The sequence below is a fragment of the Heloderma suspectum genome, chromosome 16 (genome assembly GCF_057233095.1).
Source record: "Heloderma suspectum isolate Gila_16-S chromosome 16, 16-S_ref, whole genome shotgun sequence".
In the NCBI taxonomy this organism is placed as follows: domain Eukaryota; kingdom Metazoa; phylum Chordata; class Lepidosauria; order Squamata; family Helodermatidae; genus Heloderma; species Heloderma suspectum.
The window spans coordinates 10,929,400-10,946,673 of record NC_139473.1 but is presented as its reverse complement, the minus strand read 5'-3'; the positions used below and the strand labels follow the sequence as shown (position 1 = coordinate 10,946,673).

General features: G+C 48.3%; 1 protein-coding gene across 10 annotated transcripts in view; it reads right to left on the bottom strand.

Annotated features, from left to right (window-relative positions):
- The window catches only part of SGSM2 (small G protein signaling modulator 2), a 146,853-nt gene that overhangs the window by 43,356 nt on the left and 86,223 nt on the right, over window positions 1–17,274 (bottom strand). For all 10 annotated transcript variants that reach the window (XM_084822876.1, XM_084822881.1, XM_084822875.1 and 7 more), the window contains 4 exons: window positions 14,517–14,584; window positions 10,549–10,694; window positions 7,728–7,862; window positions 832–956 (listed from right to left, as the gene is read on the bottom strand). In XM_084822876.1, coding sequence (XP_084679002.1) covers window positions 832–956; window positions 7,728–7,862; window positions 10,549–10,694; window positions 14,517–14,584 — 474 coding nt within the window. The remainder of the gene's footprint in view (window positions 1–831; window positions 957–7,727; window positions 7,863–10,548; window positions 10,695–14,516; window positions 14,585–17,274) is intronic.

Sequence of the window (17,274 nt, the reverse complement as noted above, 5' to 3'; positions counted from 1 at the left end):
AGGTGGGCACAACATGCTGGCAATAGCTGTACCTGTTGAATTTGGCCGGTGCAGATGGGTGAGAATTTCATTCAGTTTGTTTTTTGATAAGAACTTACCAACACTGACTATGCTCTTCATAAACGGGAATGAAAGAACTTGAGATCAGAAACACTCAGATGCGGGAGAAAGCAAAACGGACATATTCCTCCATCCCTAGCTGGTGGCTCCCTAGCTGGTGGCCCAAAGAACTGAGTTCACCATTTGTACATGAGCCCAAACTAAACCTGTAGTCTGAAATGATACAGTCCCTTCTGTCAGCTGAAGATTCTGCCAACAGATTCTGCAACATATATTGACCGGACCCGATGTCAAGGCAGTCATGGCCACCTTTGCAATCCTGGCGGGATGATGGCCATCCGCAGCCATGGGTTTTATTGCTGCTGTTGTTGCTGCTGCTAGGATTGGAGCACAGAGGGCAAGGGACGCCTGCATGTGCCACAGCTTGCACCAGAAGAGGAATTCTGCACTCACATTCTCTCCTATGCTCTGAGCCAGTAACAAGTAACAGTTCACGGAGGGCCAAATATGGCACAGGCCTGATGCAACATGCAGGGTGCCTGTTGCCGTCCTGCTTGTCAACAACAGCAAAGGGTTGTTACCTCTGGTGGCTGTAATTCAAAGTTCCTCAGAGAGAAACACAGTGTCCTGCAAGCAACCCAAGACTGAGCAAGGAGGTTTGGCTGTAAACACCCTAGAATTCTTTGCTGGGGCAAGTGGACGCATAGATCTGTCTTTTCCCATTCCGCCCCTGACCTTCTGCATCAAAAAGAACCTGCACTGACACCTTACCTTTTCTCAAGCTCCGAGTCCCCCAGCGTCCCGTTCATGAGCTGATTTGGTGTCCATTTGAGAGTCAAAGAATCAGTAGACTGGTGAAGGGAGAGATAGCCTGGGATGGCCTCCATGTCGTCTTTCTGTTTTAAAAAAGTTAGCCAACAGTAAGAGGAAACACTGAGAGGAAACCAGTGGAACTTTTGTGACATTTTCTGGAACAAAAGTAGGAGGACACCAGCAAGGAGCAGCATAGCCACAGACACGAGGACCTATACCCGATCTTGGAAGGTCTTCTGGGCCCTTAGCAGCATGCAGTGAATCAGAATACCAGATTAGAGGTGGAGCTGCAAATCAGGAAGCACCATGTTTGGACTTCCCCTCTGCCGTGCACTCCTTCAACCACCCCTGCTTGCCAGACCCCCATTTGTAATATGGAGGAATTAATTCTGATCTGCCTTGCAGGGTACGGTAGAAACAAAATCAAATGCATGTGAGACACGCTAAAATGCTGTCCAATTGCTCCCCCATGCGATCACAACATGAATATCCGTGCGCTGAAGTGGTTAGAGCAGAGTTTGGGAATGAGTAGCCCTTCAGATGTTGTTGGACATCAACTCCCATCATTCCTCACCACTGGCTATGCTGGCCAGGGCTCATGGGAATTGCAATCCAACAACATCTCAAGGGCCGCACATTCCGTACCCCTGGGTTAGAGTGCTGGAAGAGGATGGAGAAGGTTCTCCACTCAGCCATGCTCACTGGGTTTCGTTGGCTTCGATTGCAGTTTTTATGTTTTTATCGCTTTTAAAACAGTCAGGGCCAGAAATATTGGAACAAGGACAACTGTGTTGGCAGTTGGCCTCTGTACACCACCACATTGAAGTTGAAAGGAAACACACCCAGATGGGAGCGAAGTCAGGACTTTCAGCTGTAATACAAGGGGTTTGACAAAAGTGGGGCACTAACCATTCAGAAAGTACAGCCAGTGGCATACAAACGCCCCCGTCGTTGGTGGCGCATAAGTAATGGAACAAACCAACATCATTTCAAACTTAAGGATCGCCTTTAATACCTGGATGAAATCCTTTGCAGTCAATGACTGCCTGAAGTCTGGAACCCATGGGCATGACAAAATGCTGAGTTCCCTCCCCCGAGATGCTTTGCCAGGCCTTTACTGCAGCTGCCTTCAGCTGCTGCTTGTTTGTGGCTCTTTCTGCCTTCAGTCTTGTCTTCAGTAAGTGAAAAGCGTGCTCTATTGGGCTGAGATCAGGTGACTGACTTGGCCAGTGAAGAACATCCCAATTCTTTGCCTGGAGAAACTCTTGGGTAGCTTTTGCTGTATGTTTTGGGTCATTCTACATCTGCAATATGAAGCGGCGTCCTATCAGTTTGGCAGCATTCAGCTGAATCTGAGCAGAAAGTATAGCCCTATACACTTCAGAATTCATCCTGCTGCTTTTATCAGCAGTCAGGTCATCAATAAACACCAGTGACCGGGTTCCATTGGCAGCCATACATGCCCATGCCATGACACTGCCTCCACCATGTTTGACAGATGATGTGGTATGCTTTGGATCATGAGCTGTTCCTTTTCTTCTCCATACCTTTCTCTTCCCATCATTCTGATACAAGTTAATCTTGGTTTCATCAGTCCAAAGAATCTTATTCCAGAACTGAGCAGTCCTTTTTAGGTGTTTGCTGGCAAAGGCTAATCTGGCCTGTCCGTTCTTGAGCGTTACCAGTGGTTTGCACCTTGTCGTGAAGCCTCTGTATTTCCATTCATAAAGCCGTCTCTTGACTGTAGACGTTGACAGTGACATGCCTACCTCCGCAAGAGCGCTCTTGAACTGGCTAGATGTTGTGAAAGGGTTCCTCTTCACCATGAGCAGAATTCTGCTGTCATCCACTTTAGTTGTCTTCCGTGGTCTTCCGGGCCTTTTGCTGTTGCTGAGCTTGCCAGTTAATTCCTTCTTTTTCAGGATGTTCCAAACTGTTGTATCGGCCACTCCCACTGTTTTTGCTATCTCTCTGATGGGTTTATTTTGTTTCCTCAGCCTAATGATGGCCTCCTTCACTCGCATGGACACCTCTCTGGACCTCATTTTGGGAGTTCCAGTGAACAGCTACCAAATGCAAATGTGACACTCAGAACCACCTCCAGGCCTTTTATCTGCTTGATTGGTCATGGGGTACCCAGGAAACAGGCCACACCTGGCCATGCAGCTGCTTGTCAGCCATTCGTTCCATTACTTACGAGCCCCCAATGATGGGTGTGTGTGCATGCCACTGGCTGTCCTTCCCGAATGGTTAGTGCCCCACTTTTGTCAAACCCCTTGAATTACAGCTGGAAGTCCTGACCTCGCTCCCATCTGGGTGTGTTTCCTTTCAACTTCAATGTGGTGTTGTACAGCGGCCAACTGCCAAAACGGTTACCCTTGTTCCAATATTTCTGTCCCTGACTGTATTTTAACTGTTTTCATGTATTTTATTGCTGTAAGCCATCTTGGGAGGGCTTCTGCCCTGAAGGGCAGCCAAGAAATGTTTTAAATAAATAAAATTAAATAAATTGGGTGACCTTGGGCCAGCCTCTACCTTTCAGCTTAACCTACCTCACAGAGCTGCTGCAAGGACAAAATGGAGGGGGACAACCACAAACTCCACTTTGAGTTTATTTATTTATTTAATGTATTAATCGCCCATCTGGCTGGTCACCCAGCTACTCTGGGTGATGTACAACATATAATAAAACAGTTTAAAACAATAAAATTCTACAATAAAAACATTTTCTAAAATACCCTAACCCACCCCGAATGCCTGCCTGAACAACCACGTTTTTAATGCACGGCAGAAGCTCATTAAAGAGGGGGCATGACGGAGTTCCTTGGGGAGGGAGTTGCACAGAGTGGGGGCCACCACAGAAAAGGCCCTCTCCCTCGTCCCCACCAGACTAGCTGTCCTGGCTGATGGGACAGAGAGAAGGCCATCCGAGGCTGATCTTGTTAAGCGGCCTGTCTGGTGTTGCTGGAGGCGCTCCTTAAGATAGGCTGGGCCGTTTTCTTGGAGGAAAAACAGGATACCAAATGTCCTCATGACTGCTAAAAGGCTATTACAACACTGGAACAATAAAAGCTCATTACCTATAATGCAATGGATTGAAGACCTAACTATGCTAGCAACATATGAAAGAGTGGTATATAGGCGCCATTTGCAAATGGACTTATATTTGGACATTTGGTCTGCTTTTACCAAAGTTTATGTATAATCCATTCCTTCTTTTCTTTTCTTTTCTTCCTTTTTAGAATACTGTACTACTTGGAACTGAGGTCTTTAAAGCATGTGTGTTTGTTTGCTGAAACTCACAATAAGAAATGTATTAACAATTTTTTTAAAGAAACAGATTATAAATGCCATCAGTCCATCAATCCATCAACCAGCATGCACCGAAGCGACCTCTGCGCTCTGTATAGGGGGAACCCTCTGAAACAAGGCACCAACTCCTCCAAATCCGAGATGCCTGGATCAGCCCCTTTTTCCTTACTCATTTGGCAGTTGTTCCTCTCCCAAGGGAGAAAATTATTCCACCCGTGACTTGGTTGTATGTGGGAGATGCACTCGAAAGCACACGTTACCTGTGCGCTGTGCACAGCGTCAAAGTGCACGCAAGGGCAATCATGGCTTCTCCTATGCCAGACGGAATGGTATCCAGCAGAGAAGGTCCTCCTGGCCACATCCCTTCTGATGAAAGCAGCTCAGTTTGGAGAAGCAAAACTGCTGTACACAGAGGTAAATCGTTGGTCCATTTGGCCCAGTAATGTTTACCCCAGCTGGGCAACAGTTCTCCAGGATTTTGAGCTGCATCAAATGCCAGAGATTCTCTCTCTCTCTCTCTCTCACACACACACACACACACACACACACCCTTCTGCTGGCCATGCAGCTAGAATTCAGGATTTCGCCATGAAACTGATGGATAGTCGATGCAAACAAAAGGACGGACTTCTTCAGACGACGCATGACTAATTTATGGAGTGGGTGGTGCTGGATTGGACAAAAGGATGGAGGCAAGAGACAAGGTCTGTCAAGTACTGTTAGTCATGACAGCAGAATGGAACCTCCATGTTCCAAGGCAGTGTACCTCTGAATATCAATCACCGGGTACCAGCAGCAGTGGGGTGCTTCCAAGCCCGCTTCGTGATCTGCTTGTGAACTCCCCCAAAGCATCTAGCTGGACACTGTGGGAAACAGGACGCTGGTTGCTAGATGGGCTTTTTTTCTGTCAAGGGCCACATGCCCTCGAGGGTAATACCCTAGGGGCCACATGCCAATAGTGGGCTCAGCCAATTTCTCTCTCCCTCTTGCTCCGCACCCAGTGGACTGCAGGGCAGGTCTGAACTGACAGCTTGCAGAGAGCTTTTGAAATTAGGCCAAGGGCCACACGGTGTCCACCCTTGATACAGCTCTTTGGTCTGATCTTGCAGGGCTTTTCTTATGTTGATGAGCAGAAATTCCAAGGTAGATGCTTTTCCTTCTCCACGTCAGACCTACATACATACATATGGTGTAAAGAAGTTGTCTTTTGACCACAGTTCACTGAGTGGAAGAGCAGGGCTTTTGAAATGTGCACCGCAAACTTTTACGTAGCTGCAGAGAATGTGAGGGCTGAGAGGTCCCTTCGAGCATAGCAAGAAAAAGAGAAGAAGGAAAAAAATGCGTGATGCCAAAGTCAGGGTCTCTGTGACCCAGGTTGCTGCATGTAAATGAAACTGGCATTTCATTCTCCCTTCATTGACTCACATGAACTGTTGACTCATACCAACGATGCTTTCCTCCCCACCTATTTATGACTCATGTCCTTAAACAATCTTACTTATCAGTGTCCGGTTCCTATCTTTAATTTTGAAGAGAAGCTCACAAGTCCCATTCAGCTTGTAATGCTGTACTTAATATCCAGGGCTCTGCAGGAATCGTGATACTTGCTAATGAGATGACTTATACGCCTGCCTGCCTGCCTGCCTGCCTGCCTGCCTGCCTGCCTGCCTTTCTGTCTGTCTGTCTGTCTGTCTCTGTCTGTCTTTCTTTCTTTCTTTCTTTCTTTCACACTTTATTTACATGGTCAAGAAAATACTTGAAAAATGGCAGAGTTCAAGAACTGCATCCACTGCAATTCTTGTTGACTTATTACGAGGGGGAACAAGTTGAAGGTGATTTTGGCTGCACTCCTATGCATACTTACCTAGGAGTAAGTTCGATTGAACTCACTTCTGAGTAGACATAGAATCATAGAATAGTAGGGGTGGAAGGGCCTACAAGGCCATTGAGTTCAACCCCCTGCTCAGTGCAGGAATCCAAGTCAGAGCATCCCTGATAGATGGCTGTCCAGCCTCGTCTTGAAGGCCTCCAGTGTGGGAGAGCCCACCACCTCCCTAGATCATTGCTTCTATTGCCGTATTGCTCTAACAGTCAGGAGGTTTTTCCAGATGTTCAGACGGAATCTGGCTTTCTGGAACTTGAGCCCATTCTTCCATGTCCCGCATTCTGGGATGATCAAGAAGAGATCCTGGCCTTCCTCTCTGGGACAACCTTTCAAGGACTTGAACAGCGCTATCCTATCTCCCCTCGGTCTTCTCTTCTCCAGGCTAAACATGCCCAGTTCTTTCACTCTCACCTTATAGAGCTTTGTTTCCAGTCCCCTGATCATCTTTGTTGCCCTCCTCCGAACCCTCTCCAGTTTGTCTGCATCCTTCTTAAAGTGTGGTGCTCAGAACTAGACACAGTAGTCAAGATGAGGCCTAACCAGTGCTAAGTAGAGGGGAACTAGTACTTCACATGATTTGGAAGCTATACTTCTATTCATGCAGCCCAAAATAGCATTGGCCTTTTTTGCAGCCACATCACATTGTTAGCTCATATCCAGCTTGTGATGGACAACAATTCCAAGACCCTTCTCGCTTGTAGTATCCCCCATCTTGCATTTGGGGGCCAAGTATCCCCCATCTTGCATTTGGTTTCTTTTTCCTAGGTGCAGAACTTGGCATTTATCCCTATTAAATGTCATTCTTTTGTTTTCTGCCCAGCGCTCCATCCTATCAAGATCACTTTGAATTCTGTTTCTGTCTTCCAGTGTATTAGCTATCCTGCCCGATTTTGTGTCATCTGCACCCGTTACAAGACAGTATATCATTTATATGGGAAGATATCTAGGGAGGGAAAGGACTTTTTTTCTCTGTGTAAATTTAAGGGAGAACTGTGTTGAAATGAGGGTTGGTTTGTATTTAACACCTAGAGAAACAAGCTTTACACAGTCAGTGCCGCAATAGATAATAAATGTTAGCAGTGTCAAAAACATGACGGAACTTTCCATTTTGTTCATTACATCTGCATCCTGTTTCTTCTCCGAGGAGGTCAGTGTGGCATACGTAGTCCCTTCCCACCTCACTTTATCCCAGAACACAACCCTGTGAGGTAGGTTAGACCAAGCGAAAGTGACTGGCTTCCAAGGTTACCGAGTGAAGTGCATGGCTGAGTACTTGTGTGTCCCCAGTCCTAGTTTGACACTCTAACCACTACACCAACTGGTTGCTAACTATCCAACTACAAGTTTGAGGAGAAGACTTCCTAAGACCCATGAAAATGGCTTCCTGGTCTCGCCATAGGGAAGTTTCTGGGGTTTGGGGAAGGAAAAACCTGCCTTTCCTCAAGGGACTTCATATTCTCACTCTGATACTTTGATTAGACGGTCCTTTGGCTTAATCCCACAGGGTTCCTTTTTATGTTCTTATGAAGCATTTTATAGAGGGAAGGGATCTTCAGAAAGATTAATCTTCCTGCCACTTACCTTCTGCATCACAACATGGATGTGAAACATCGTGCTGTATGCGCCATGCATGTGCATCCCCAACCTGAGCACTTACCGGCTGAACCAGGACATTGTTCTTCCCATAGAGCAAATGCGTCCTCGAATTCTGGTGCAACGACTCCACGTAGTCTCTGGCCGAGGCAGCAAAGCGGTCCTCTGACATGCTTCCGCTCGAGTGCCGTTTCCGTATCTAGCGTATGCAAGAGCTCAGCGTCATACATACCCTGTCGTACGTACATACATATGCATGCTCACCTTCCCAAGTCTATATGACACATGGAGGGAGCAATCCTGTGGCCCCTGGGCGGCATCTGACAGTGCCATAGGACATTTTGGATTCTTGGATCTGAGGTCAGAGACAGCGCTCCAACCTCGGACCCAGGGATTCGAGCTCCCTGCCCCCTCGCTGCTGGCGAGGAGAAAAGCCCACCAGTTGCCTCTCTGGGCTCACAAAAGCGACCTTGGAGAGGAGGGAACGGGCATGCTGGTGGCCGGGGAGGGACTGGGCTTACAAGGAATCCTCCAGCCTCCTTCCCTCCCCCTCTGCAGAGCCCCAGCTAGACCGGCAAAAAGGCCTGTCCAGCCACAATACCGTCTAGCCAAAATACAGAGATCCCGGCCTTCCTCTCTGTGACAACTTTTCAAGTACCTGGTGAGTGCTATCGTATCTCCCCTCAGTCTTCTCTTCTCGAGGCTAACCCCATGTTCAATCTCTCGTTTAAACAGATCGGGTACTGAGCTCTCCAACATGGTTCCCACGGATCCTTCTCTTGACGGCTGCCAGGTGCCCAGCCCCTCCTGATTTTTCTTTTCTAAGTTATTTTTTAACTGGGAGGCTGGCACAGGGCAAAGGGAAGGGCTGCCTTCCAGCACCATCTTTATTTGGATTCAAAACAGTGGGAGGACCGCCAGCTCTATTCAGTTCTGGTACTCAAAACAAATTCCTGGGCTCAGAATTCTTCCATTTTCAGTGTATGTAGGCACATAGGAAGCTGCTTTTTACTGAGTCAGACCATGTTGTGGTGTATGACCCCGAGAGCAGCTGGGATGACTCGTCCGACGAAAAGCTCAACCTGGCAGAGCATACGCTCCCTGTAGGGACCCCTGTGACACCCCAGGCACCTCTGACGTCAGGGGAGAAGATGCACGTGACCCTTCTACAACAGCAGACTCCTGGGGACCCCCAGATGGGACCCCTGAGGACCATAACTCGCCCGTGGCAGCAGAGGAGGAAACCAAGTCCCAGCTCAACGTTCGAGCGCGTTGGCTCCAGAAGGTGAGGCACAGGCAGCCACATGGAGACAAAGCAGATGCCTCAAGAATCACAACAAGGCTCCTCGAGAGTAAAGGTTTCCGCACAAGCACGGCTCTCCTCACGAGTTGGACTTTTTCCAGAAGGTGTGTAAGGAACTGCAGCTGAGCCCTGGACGGGGCTCAGGAAGATCTAGCTATATAAGCCTTTAGTTTCAAGCTAGCTGTTGCTGGAACATCTTATCTTCAGGGTCTCTGGTCTTGCCTTGTGATGGAACCCCCTGTGCTGCTGACCGCTGGACTCCTGCCTGATTCTGATCTTTGGACTGTGTTTCTGCTTGAATACTTTCTTGTGTTTTGACTTCGGCTGTGCCTCAGACCTCTCTTCCAGAAACCCTCTACTTGCCCGATAATACAGCGCTTTGACCATTGCCTGTATCTTAACCATTCCTGCCTTAGACTGATCCCATACTAGACTGAAACCTTTGTGCTCGACCACTTGACTACTTACTTGACTGGAAGCCACCAACTTGCCGATTGGATCCACCCCTGTATTTGTCTAGCATAGAGTTTGATCCCAGCTAGAACAGGACACCTGTCCAGTATGCTTGACACTGACTGGCAGCAACGGCTCCCCAGGGTTTCAGCCAGGAGTTCTCTAGCCCTGCCTGGAGATGCCGGGGATCGAACTTGGGACGCTCTGCATGCAAAACAGGGGCTCTACCACTGAGCCATGGCCTCTTTCCTATGTCTTTTGCCCCAGGCTGTAGTTGGTGGATCTCAGGGTTCTAGTAAAAACCACAGTAGATCCTGCAAGCCTGAGGTCTGCCCGCCCCTCCCTAAAGCAGGAGCAGGAATGCCCATTAGACTGGGCAGAGGACTCTGAAGAACCTTCTCCCCTCCCTCACCAGATCTCCCTTTGCTGCCATAACTTTTGAGTGGAACAGAACAAGGAGTCAATGGCGTCACCATCATCTACATTGTCCTGTTGACAGCACCTGCTGTTCTCGATCTATCATTTTGAGGGGCATTTCGGCGCCAGGAAAAACCGGGGTGCACAGGAGCGATAAAATGCATTTTGGGGGCAGGGGGAGGAACACAAGCTCTGTTCCATCTTAGATTTTTGAAGAAGAAATAGCGGAACATTTCATTGTCATTTCAAAACCTATTTTCTCTGATGTTAAGTCCTACAGATGCTGACTTTCAAGAAAGCACTCTTAGGAGTGCAGCCTTCTTCCAATTTCCATTGTAGATTTGGTCACAATATACATGTGAAAAGTGCCATTCGAGTAATGGGGGTGGGAGGTCCATGGGGTCGCTTGCCCTACACACACTCCGAACTGCTTATGCGGGACAGAAGTGGAGGCTGGTGGCTCCGATGTCAGTGGGGTGGTGAATCCGCTCCGGGTTTCAGTCAGAACCAGTCAGAACTCTAAAGCTCTCCAAGATGCGGAAGCCAGCCTCCCCAGTGTGACAGTGATATAATGTTCCTCTAAATCTGACATCATTATCACAAACTGCTTTGAGAACCCTTAATGGCTGAAAAGCAGTATATACAAATATTATACAACACATGCATTTAATTTTTTAAGAAGTCTAAATAGCAAGGACAAGAAGCAACCTACTCCTAGCGCTGGCCGTTTGGACGGAGAGTCCTGGCGCCCATGGGCTCCATGAATGCGATGCCTTTGGACCAACTCGTCTGCCGAGGGGTCTGTCCAGAAATGGTCGGCTGTTTTCAGCTTGGTGTATTCGAGGGCACACGGTCCAACTGTAAACAGAAGAGGAAGAAAGGAATTTGGAAAGTCTTCAGTTTCGTGGGCAGTGAAGAGCCACACGCTTCTCCTCAGCCGAAGGGGCCTAAACAGTTGAGGCCTTTTTGTCAGACTACATCCAACTGTTTTGTTCCCTGAGGTGAAGAACAAGGTGGCACCCTCCCCGCTTCCACGTACAGAGGCTAAGTGGACTGACAGCTGAATCTTACATCAAATAGTGGTGACCGGACTGTTTGAAGTAAGATTCAACTGTCAGACCATTTATTTATTTATTTATTTATTTATTACACCTATATCCCACCTTTTTTCCATTGTGGAACTCAAGGTGGTTACATGTGGTTCCCAGGTGGTCTCCCCTCCAAGCACTGATCAGACCCAGACCTGCTTAGCCTCAGCAAGGTGGTGGCCCCATGTGCCTCCAGACCATGCCCTGGGACCATTTAGCTTCCTCTACTGCCCCTGAGGGCAGCAAGCTAGTTTAGGGTGTGCAGGGCCGGCCATGTACAACATACAGGTCTGTCCTCCAACAGAGAGGAATATTTTGGGGGAGGACTCAGAAGGAACAGCCAGGGCAGCTGCTGCCACCTCCCCCCATAATCCACCAGCATGCACCGCTTGAGGCAGCTGCCAGACTTTACCTCATGCCAGTCCTGCAACCCGCATGGGTTCCTCAGCATGGGTCCCTTTCGTGGGCTCCACTTAAGTCAGTGACCCCCTGTCAGGGTTGACCCTAGGCCCCTTGAGATTTCTGAGGACTCCGATTCTGAATCAGAGCTGGAACAGCTAGATCAGAGAACAGGGGAGGAACCTCCCCCCAGAGCCCCCAGGTGTTGGGAGGGAATCTTCCCAAGCTCTTGACAAACAGATGGCCCAGGCCGAGTCCCCACCTCCCCCCACCGTGGGAAGCCAAGTTTCTGAGGAGGAGGAAGAGGGGCGCGACTTGAGAGACACCGGAGTGCATCGCAAGTCGCAGTGGGCAGAGTTAGGGATGGGGCTAAGATGTTCTGCCAGGATAGACACTCTTAGAAGCCAGCACAGAAGGGAACCGCCCCAAGGGAGCAGCATTACTGTTAGGCAGGTTTGAAACTGTTGGCGTCACTATCCTGAGGATTGTCGGGGTTCTTGGAATAGTCCTTTAGAGCCTGGGGCAGTTTGAGAGCTTCCTTGAAGCTGCATTGTGGAAAGGCTTGCTTTTAGCATGATAAAGCCATAATGGAGTCTCCGTTTAGTTGATTGCGAAGGGGGAGGACGATCAAACATGACACACACACCCTTCCCAGCAGTGCACTGGTAAGAGCACTGGGCAGCCGCCACTTAAATTTTCCATCAATGCCCCCAAAGCCGTGTCGCTTTGCGCGACGTCGGAAAGGAAAATGCTGTCTGTTAGGCTCCGGGGGGGGGGGCTGTGTTCTGCTATACAGAAGCGAGCCCTCTAGTCGAAGGACTGTCCCGTCCAAGTCCAGTTTAAAGATCAAAAGCCCTAAGAAGGGAGCGCAGGCAGATGGGCCTTGAAGTTGCCCACCCACCATGAACAGCACCTGGACAGCAGACTGAGCACCCACGTCACCGTCTTCCCTACTATGCGCTGCCTTTCTATTTAAATGAGAGCTATTAGTTCTAAATGGGCATCTACGCATATAAATCAGCATACGAAAACGTCATGCAAATCTGTGTTCTCTTTTGCTCTCTTTTTTGGCGATGGGTAAGTAGCTGCCCTAAAGGCCGCCCATGCTGAGCACCAAAAAACATTCCTTTAAAAGGTTGTGTGGGGTGGGGCAGGTGTCAGAGGTGAGCCCTGACAGCAGCACAAAGCCCTTTGATCATTTGAGTTGCCCTTTCCTGCGCTTTTCCCAGCTCTACGATATCTTTTTTTAGGTGCGGTGACCAGAACTGTACAGCGTATTCCTAGTGTGGCTGCACCATAGATTTGTATAGGGCCAGTATGTTATTGACAGTTTTTTTCTAACTTCCTTTTCTAATTATGCCTAACATGGAGTTTGCCTTTTCTTTTTTTACAGCAGCCGTACACTGGGTTGACATTTTCAATGAGCTGTCCACCACAACCCCAAGATCTCTTTCTTGGTTGGTCACTGCTAGCTCAGATCCCATCAGGTTATACTTGAAGTTGGGATTGTTCACCTCCCGTAGCTGCTATTTACATAACTTTAAAAACATAAATATTAATGTCACATTTGGTTTGACTCTCAGGGAGAACTTGGTGATACTTTGGGCAGTCCCTTGTGTTGACTTCAACCAGAGGCAGGTGGAGGGGGAGATACTGCTTTGTATAGTAACCTAAATCATAAAATCATAGGGTGGGAAGGGGCCTACAAGACCCTCGAGTCCAACCCCCTGCTCAATGCAGGAAGCCTGATTTCCATGCAGTCTCCCATCCAAGTACTAACCGGGGCTGATCCTGCTTAGCTTCCGAGATCAGACGAGATCAGGCACATTCAGCCCTTTGCTCAGTATATCCAAGAGAAGGCTAGAATCTATGTGGGCCACTCTGCTCAAAAAAAGGGGAAGCTGACAAAAGCCAGGAGCAGCAGTTCTTGGAAGGATCCTGGAGCAGGCCGGACTGCAAGAAGGGAGCCCGCCCCACACCAGAAGAGACAAACCCAACTCAATTCATATATCAGCAACAGAAACTTTGGAAAAAGCCATGGTAGCCGTATTGGCCGTAAGGAGGGAAAAAAATCCATATTAGGGCAATGACTTTATTAGGCCAACTGAAATGTCAAATAGTGTGCAAGCTTTAGGGTTCTCCAGAACTCTTCATCAGGCTAGATTAGGGGTGCATAACTTGCAGCCCATGGGCCACATGACACCCCCCCCAAAAAAGCCTTAACTGTGGCTCCCCACTGGGCTTGCCATTGTTGAAAAGAGCAATCTATCAGGATCTCTGAGGGAGGGAGGAAGGGAGGGAGGGAAGGATGGCTCATTCGGTTCCCCAGCAGTCAGTATCAGAACCATTGGTATGTATGTGGTGTGTGCGCGCGCACACGCATGCATGCATGCATGAGCCCCTGACCGAGAATCGCACGCAACCCTCAGGGCTGAAAATGTTGTCTATCCCTGGGGTGAAATGGTAAACAAAGCAAGATGAGGGGAGGAAAAAAAGATGGAAGGAATGGGGGAAGGTGGACATTCGAATTAGGTTCTACCAGGTACTGTGATGGTTTCATGTTGCACCTAGGACTGCCCCTAAGATTGCTTCGATGAAGAAATATGCAACACTTGATCCCCCATTTTTGAAAATACCAGATCCAGCTCTTATCTAGACCTGTCCTCATCCTTAGGCGAAACATACAGGTTGCCTGGTAGGTAGAAAACAGAAGTAGAGAGAAACTAGACTGTTTTATATTAACGAAGCTAGAGATTAATTTTAGGTGGCTACTGGGGGGGGGGGAGTCAGTAGGAACCAATTGAGGCAGCTTTACCTGCCCAATTTAGTTTAATTGGAGGAAATGTACCCTCAGAAAAGAACATCCCATGTTTAAGTGATATAAAATTATCTTCCTCCAGTTTAGGATCCCATGGTGGAACAGTTAAATTCGGTATTCTCCAAAAGCTTTGGCATGTCTTTTATTTTTAATCCTTTTTTTACTCTGTAAACCTTAATGCTAAAGATAGAGCTCTGTGCTTGGCATAATGTGTGTGTTGTGTGTGTGTGGGGGGGGTTAGTTCCATTGGTGCAATCGTGTCACATTTCTGACTCATGTTCATCATTTGTGCAAACGTGTTTGAAAAACCATATGGGGACTGTCAAAACACTGTTATTCTACAGCACACAGAAATAACATTAAAAAGATGCTTACCCAGGAGACATGCCAAGATGGGCCCACTGACCGGATCTGCCAGTAGAGCTTCTTTCTCGTAATATTTGCTGGAAGATACCAACCAAAAAATCCAACAAAAATACCTTTCAATTAAAAAAGTAACATATGGGAAGCAAGGCTTGGAACCATACAAAGCAGGTATTCTGCCACTGAGTTATGCTTCCTCTGCCATTTGAAGGGTATTGCGTGCACAGAAAAGGGTCCCTTTTCCCACCTGTTAAATGTTGGATTACGTACAGAGAAAAAATTATTTAAGGCACTGCAACCTGGCAGTGGTACATGGACAATAACCACAGGAACAGAGGAAGATGCCTTGTAACTGCTCAGACTGTTTGTCCATCTAGGTCTGCCTTGTATTTAACAACCTACTTGGGTAGGCGACCAGGAATTCCATGCGAGCGAGCGAGCGAGCGAGCAGCCTGGCAGAAATCGCGCCATCCTTCTGCTAAAGGCCTCTTGGCTTCTGTGCTAGCTGCAGAGGAAGGAAAGTCTCCTCCTCCGTGACAGCACAGAAATTAAGTGGGGTCGCGCAGATATTTATTTTACTAGCTTTCTAAGAGGCTAAGTAGCCTGTGTTTCCATGCTGGCCGCAGCAGAAGCAATCAAGCTACTGGCATCCCAGCAGGGTAATACATTTTTGGGGGCAGGCTAGTAACTTTTGTGGACTTATTTACAAAGCCTCCTCCAAGCCCAGTATTGTCTGCTCTGACTGGCAGCAGCTCTCAAGATCTTAGGCAGAGAGGCCTTCCCACCAACTGCTACTTCATTCTTTTTAGAATAGGAGATTGAACCCGGGACCAGGTGCTTGCAACGCACAGAACCGTCTTGGGTGCTATATGCACAGAAGTGGGATACAGACTGAAATAAAAAGTAAAACCACTTAAAAATGAAGCTATGGCCCTTCTCCACAAAACACAAGCGCACCCACCGTCCAGAGGCTCTGGTAAAGCATTGCCCGAATGCACCTGAAACTCTGAAACAAAAGAAAATTAAGAAGACAATAGCAATAGGGAGGGGCGGTTAACAGTGCACAATAAAGTGTACGCCTGACCAACCTTTCCGCTGTCCTTTACACTGGGGTGGCGAGGAGAGAAGAGAGAGAGAGAAGCCCTGATTTATTTAACTGAAGTATTTTTATACTGCTCTTCAGTCGAAACAATTCCCAGAGTGGCACAGAGATCCATAAAAAAGCCAAAGACAGTCACTGCCCTCAGGTTTACAATCTAAAAAGACACCACACAAAAGGAAAAAGGAATGGGGAGCAAGGAGGAAGAGAGCAAATTCCTGCCCTAGTTCTTAAAGTTACAGTTTTCTAGAAATGTCTCTGAACAAAGAACATGCCCAGGCATCACAGGCAGCAAAATTGGTACTCCTCCTCACCCAAGGCTGGTTCTTCAGCTCATGAAAAGGGGTGGTGGCAGCTATATCACATGGGTGGTGACAGTTATACCTCTGGAATATAGATAAAGGCTGTCTTGCAACCTGTCCTACACCGCAGGACTGTAGGTGCTGACCCCCATTTGTCACAGATGGATAAAGTTCAGATAGCCTGATGGAACGGCTGTTGCTAGGTGAGAGTTGAGGGACAGCCAAAAGGCAGCTGGTCTCTCAGCAGGTGATGGGAAAGGTCTCTCTCAGCCTGAGACCCCGAAGAGCTGCTGCCAGTCAGAGCAGACAATACAGGGCTTAGATGGATAAAGCGGCAGCTTCCTGTGTACCTGGTAGGGATGTGTGAACCCAACCCTGTCCAGGTTCTCTGGGTGCCCACCCATCCCCTGCCACTGCTTGCTGGTCCCCGGACAGCACTCGAGCCTCTCCCATGCTCGGCGACCAGCCCGCACTCACCCCAGCGGCCTCGCCAAGCTCAGCGGTCACCATGTTTTGAAAAACAAAATGGCAATCACAAAAACGTGCATTTTTGCGAATCCTCATTTGTACAGATGTGTGAAAATGCGCATTTCCACAAAACGTACATTTCCCCACATACACAAAATCCGCATTTTCGCATACACAAATATGAGCATTTGCAAAAATGCGCATTTTCGCACACACGCAAATATGCTCGTTTTTGCAGTCACTATTTCATCTTTCAAAAAATGGCGATGGTGGAGCTCGATGAGGCTGCCAGGGTGAGTGCGGGCCGCTCATGGGGTGAGCAGGGACAGGGGCTCGGCAAGTGGGGCTCGGGGTGCAGGCAGGGGGGGTTCTGCCGGATTCCTGGACGGAATCGGGTGCCCACGCCATCCCTAGTTCTTGGTATAAGTAAGACGTGCAACCTTAAATAGTGAGAATAATCCCATCACGCCACTAGATGGAGTAGGAGCTCTAACACCAGGCTCCTTCAGTAAGCATGTGTGTTCAGGGATGCTAACAGTGATGTCATTCCCACAGCCCAGGAATGCTCTCCCTCTTTCAAAAGAAGCAATGGGCTGCATATTCAACACCAAGGTCTACTTTGGCAGTTGTCCCTAAGCCAGAGGGGAGACGGCCGCACGCACAGATTTAGGGGGATATAATGCAGCTTTCCTTGCCTTCTGAGATAGTGTGTAATCAGGAGTGCAGATTGCATCCTGGGGGAAAAATCATGTTCCTCTCCCCCGCCACCCCCTCAAGCCTGCCTACAGAATACCATCACACTCCCTTAAGGAGTCTAGCTACACAGACTGCAGATATCGTGACTGTGCTTTCTCTAAGAAGCCGGGATCTACCTGGTGGGAAATCAAACCCAGGCCAGGTG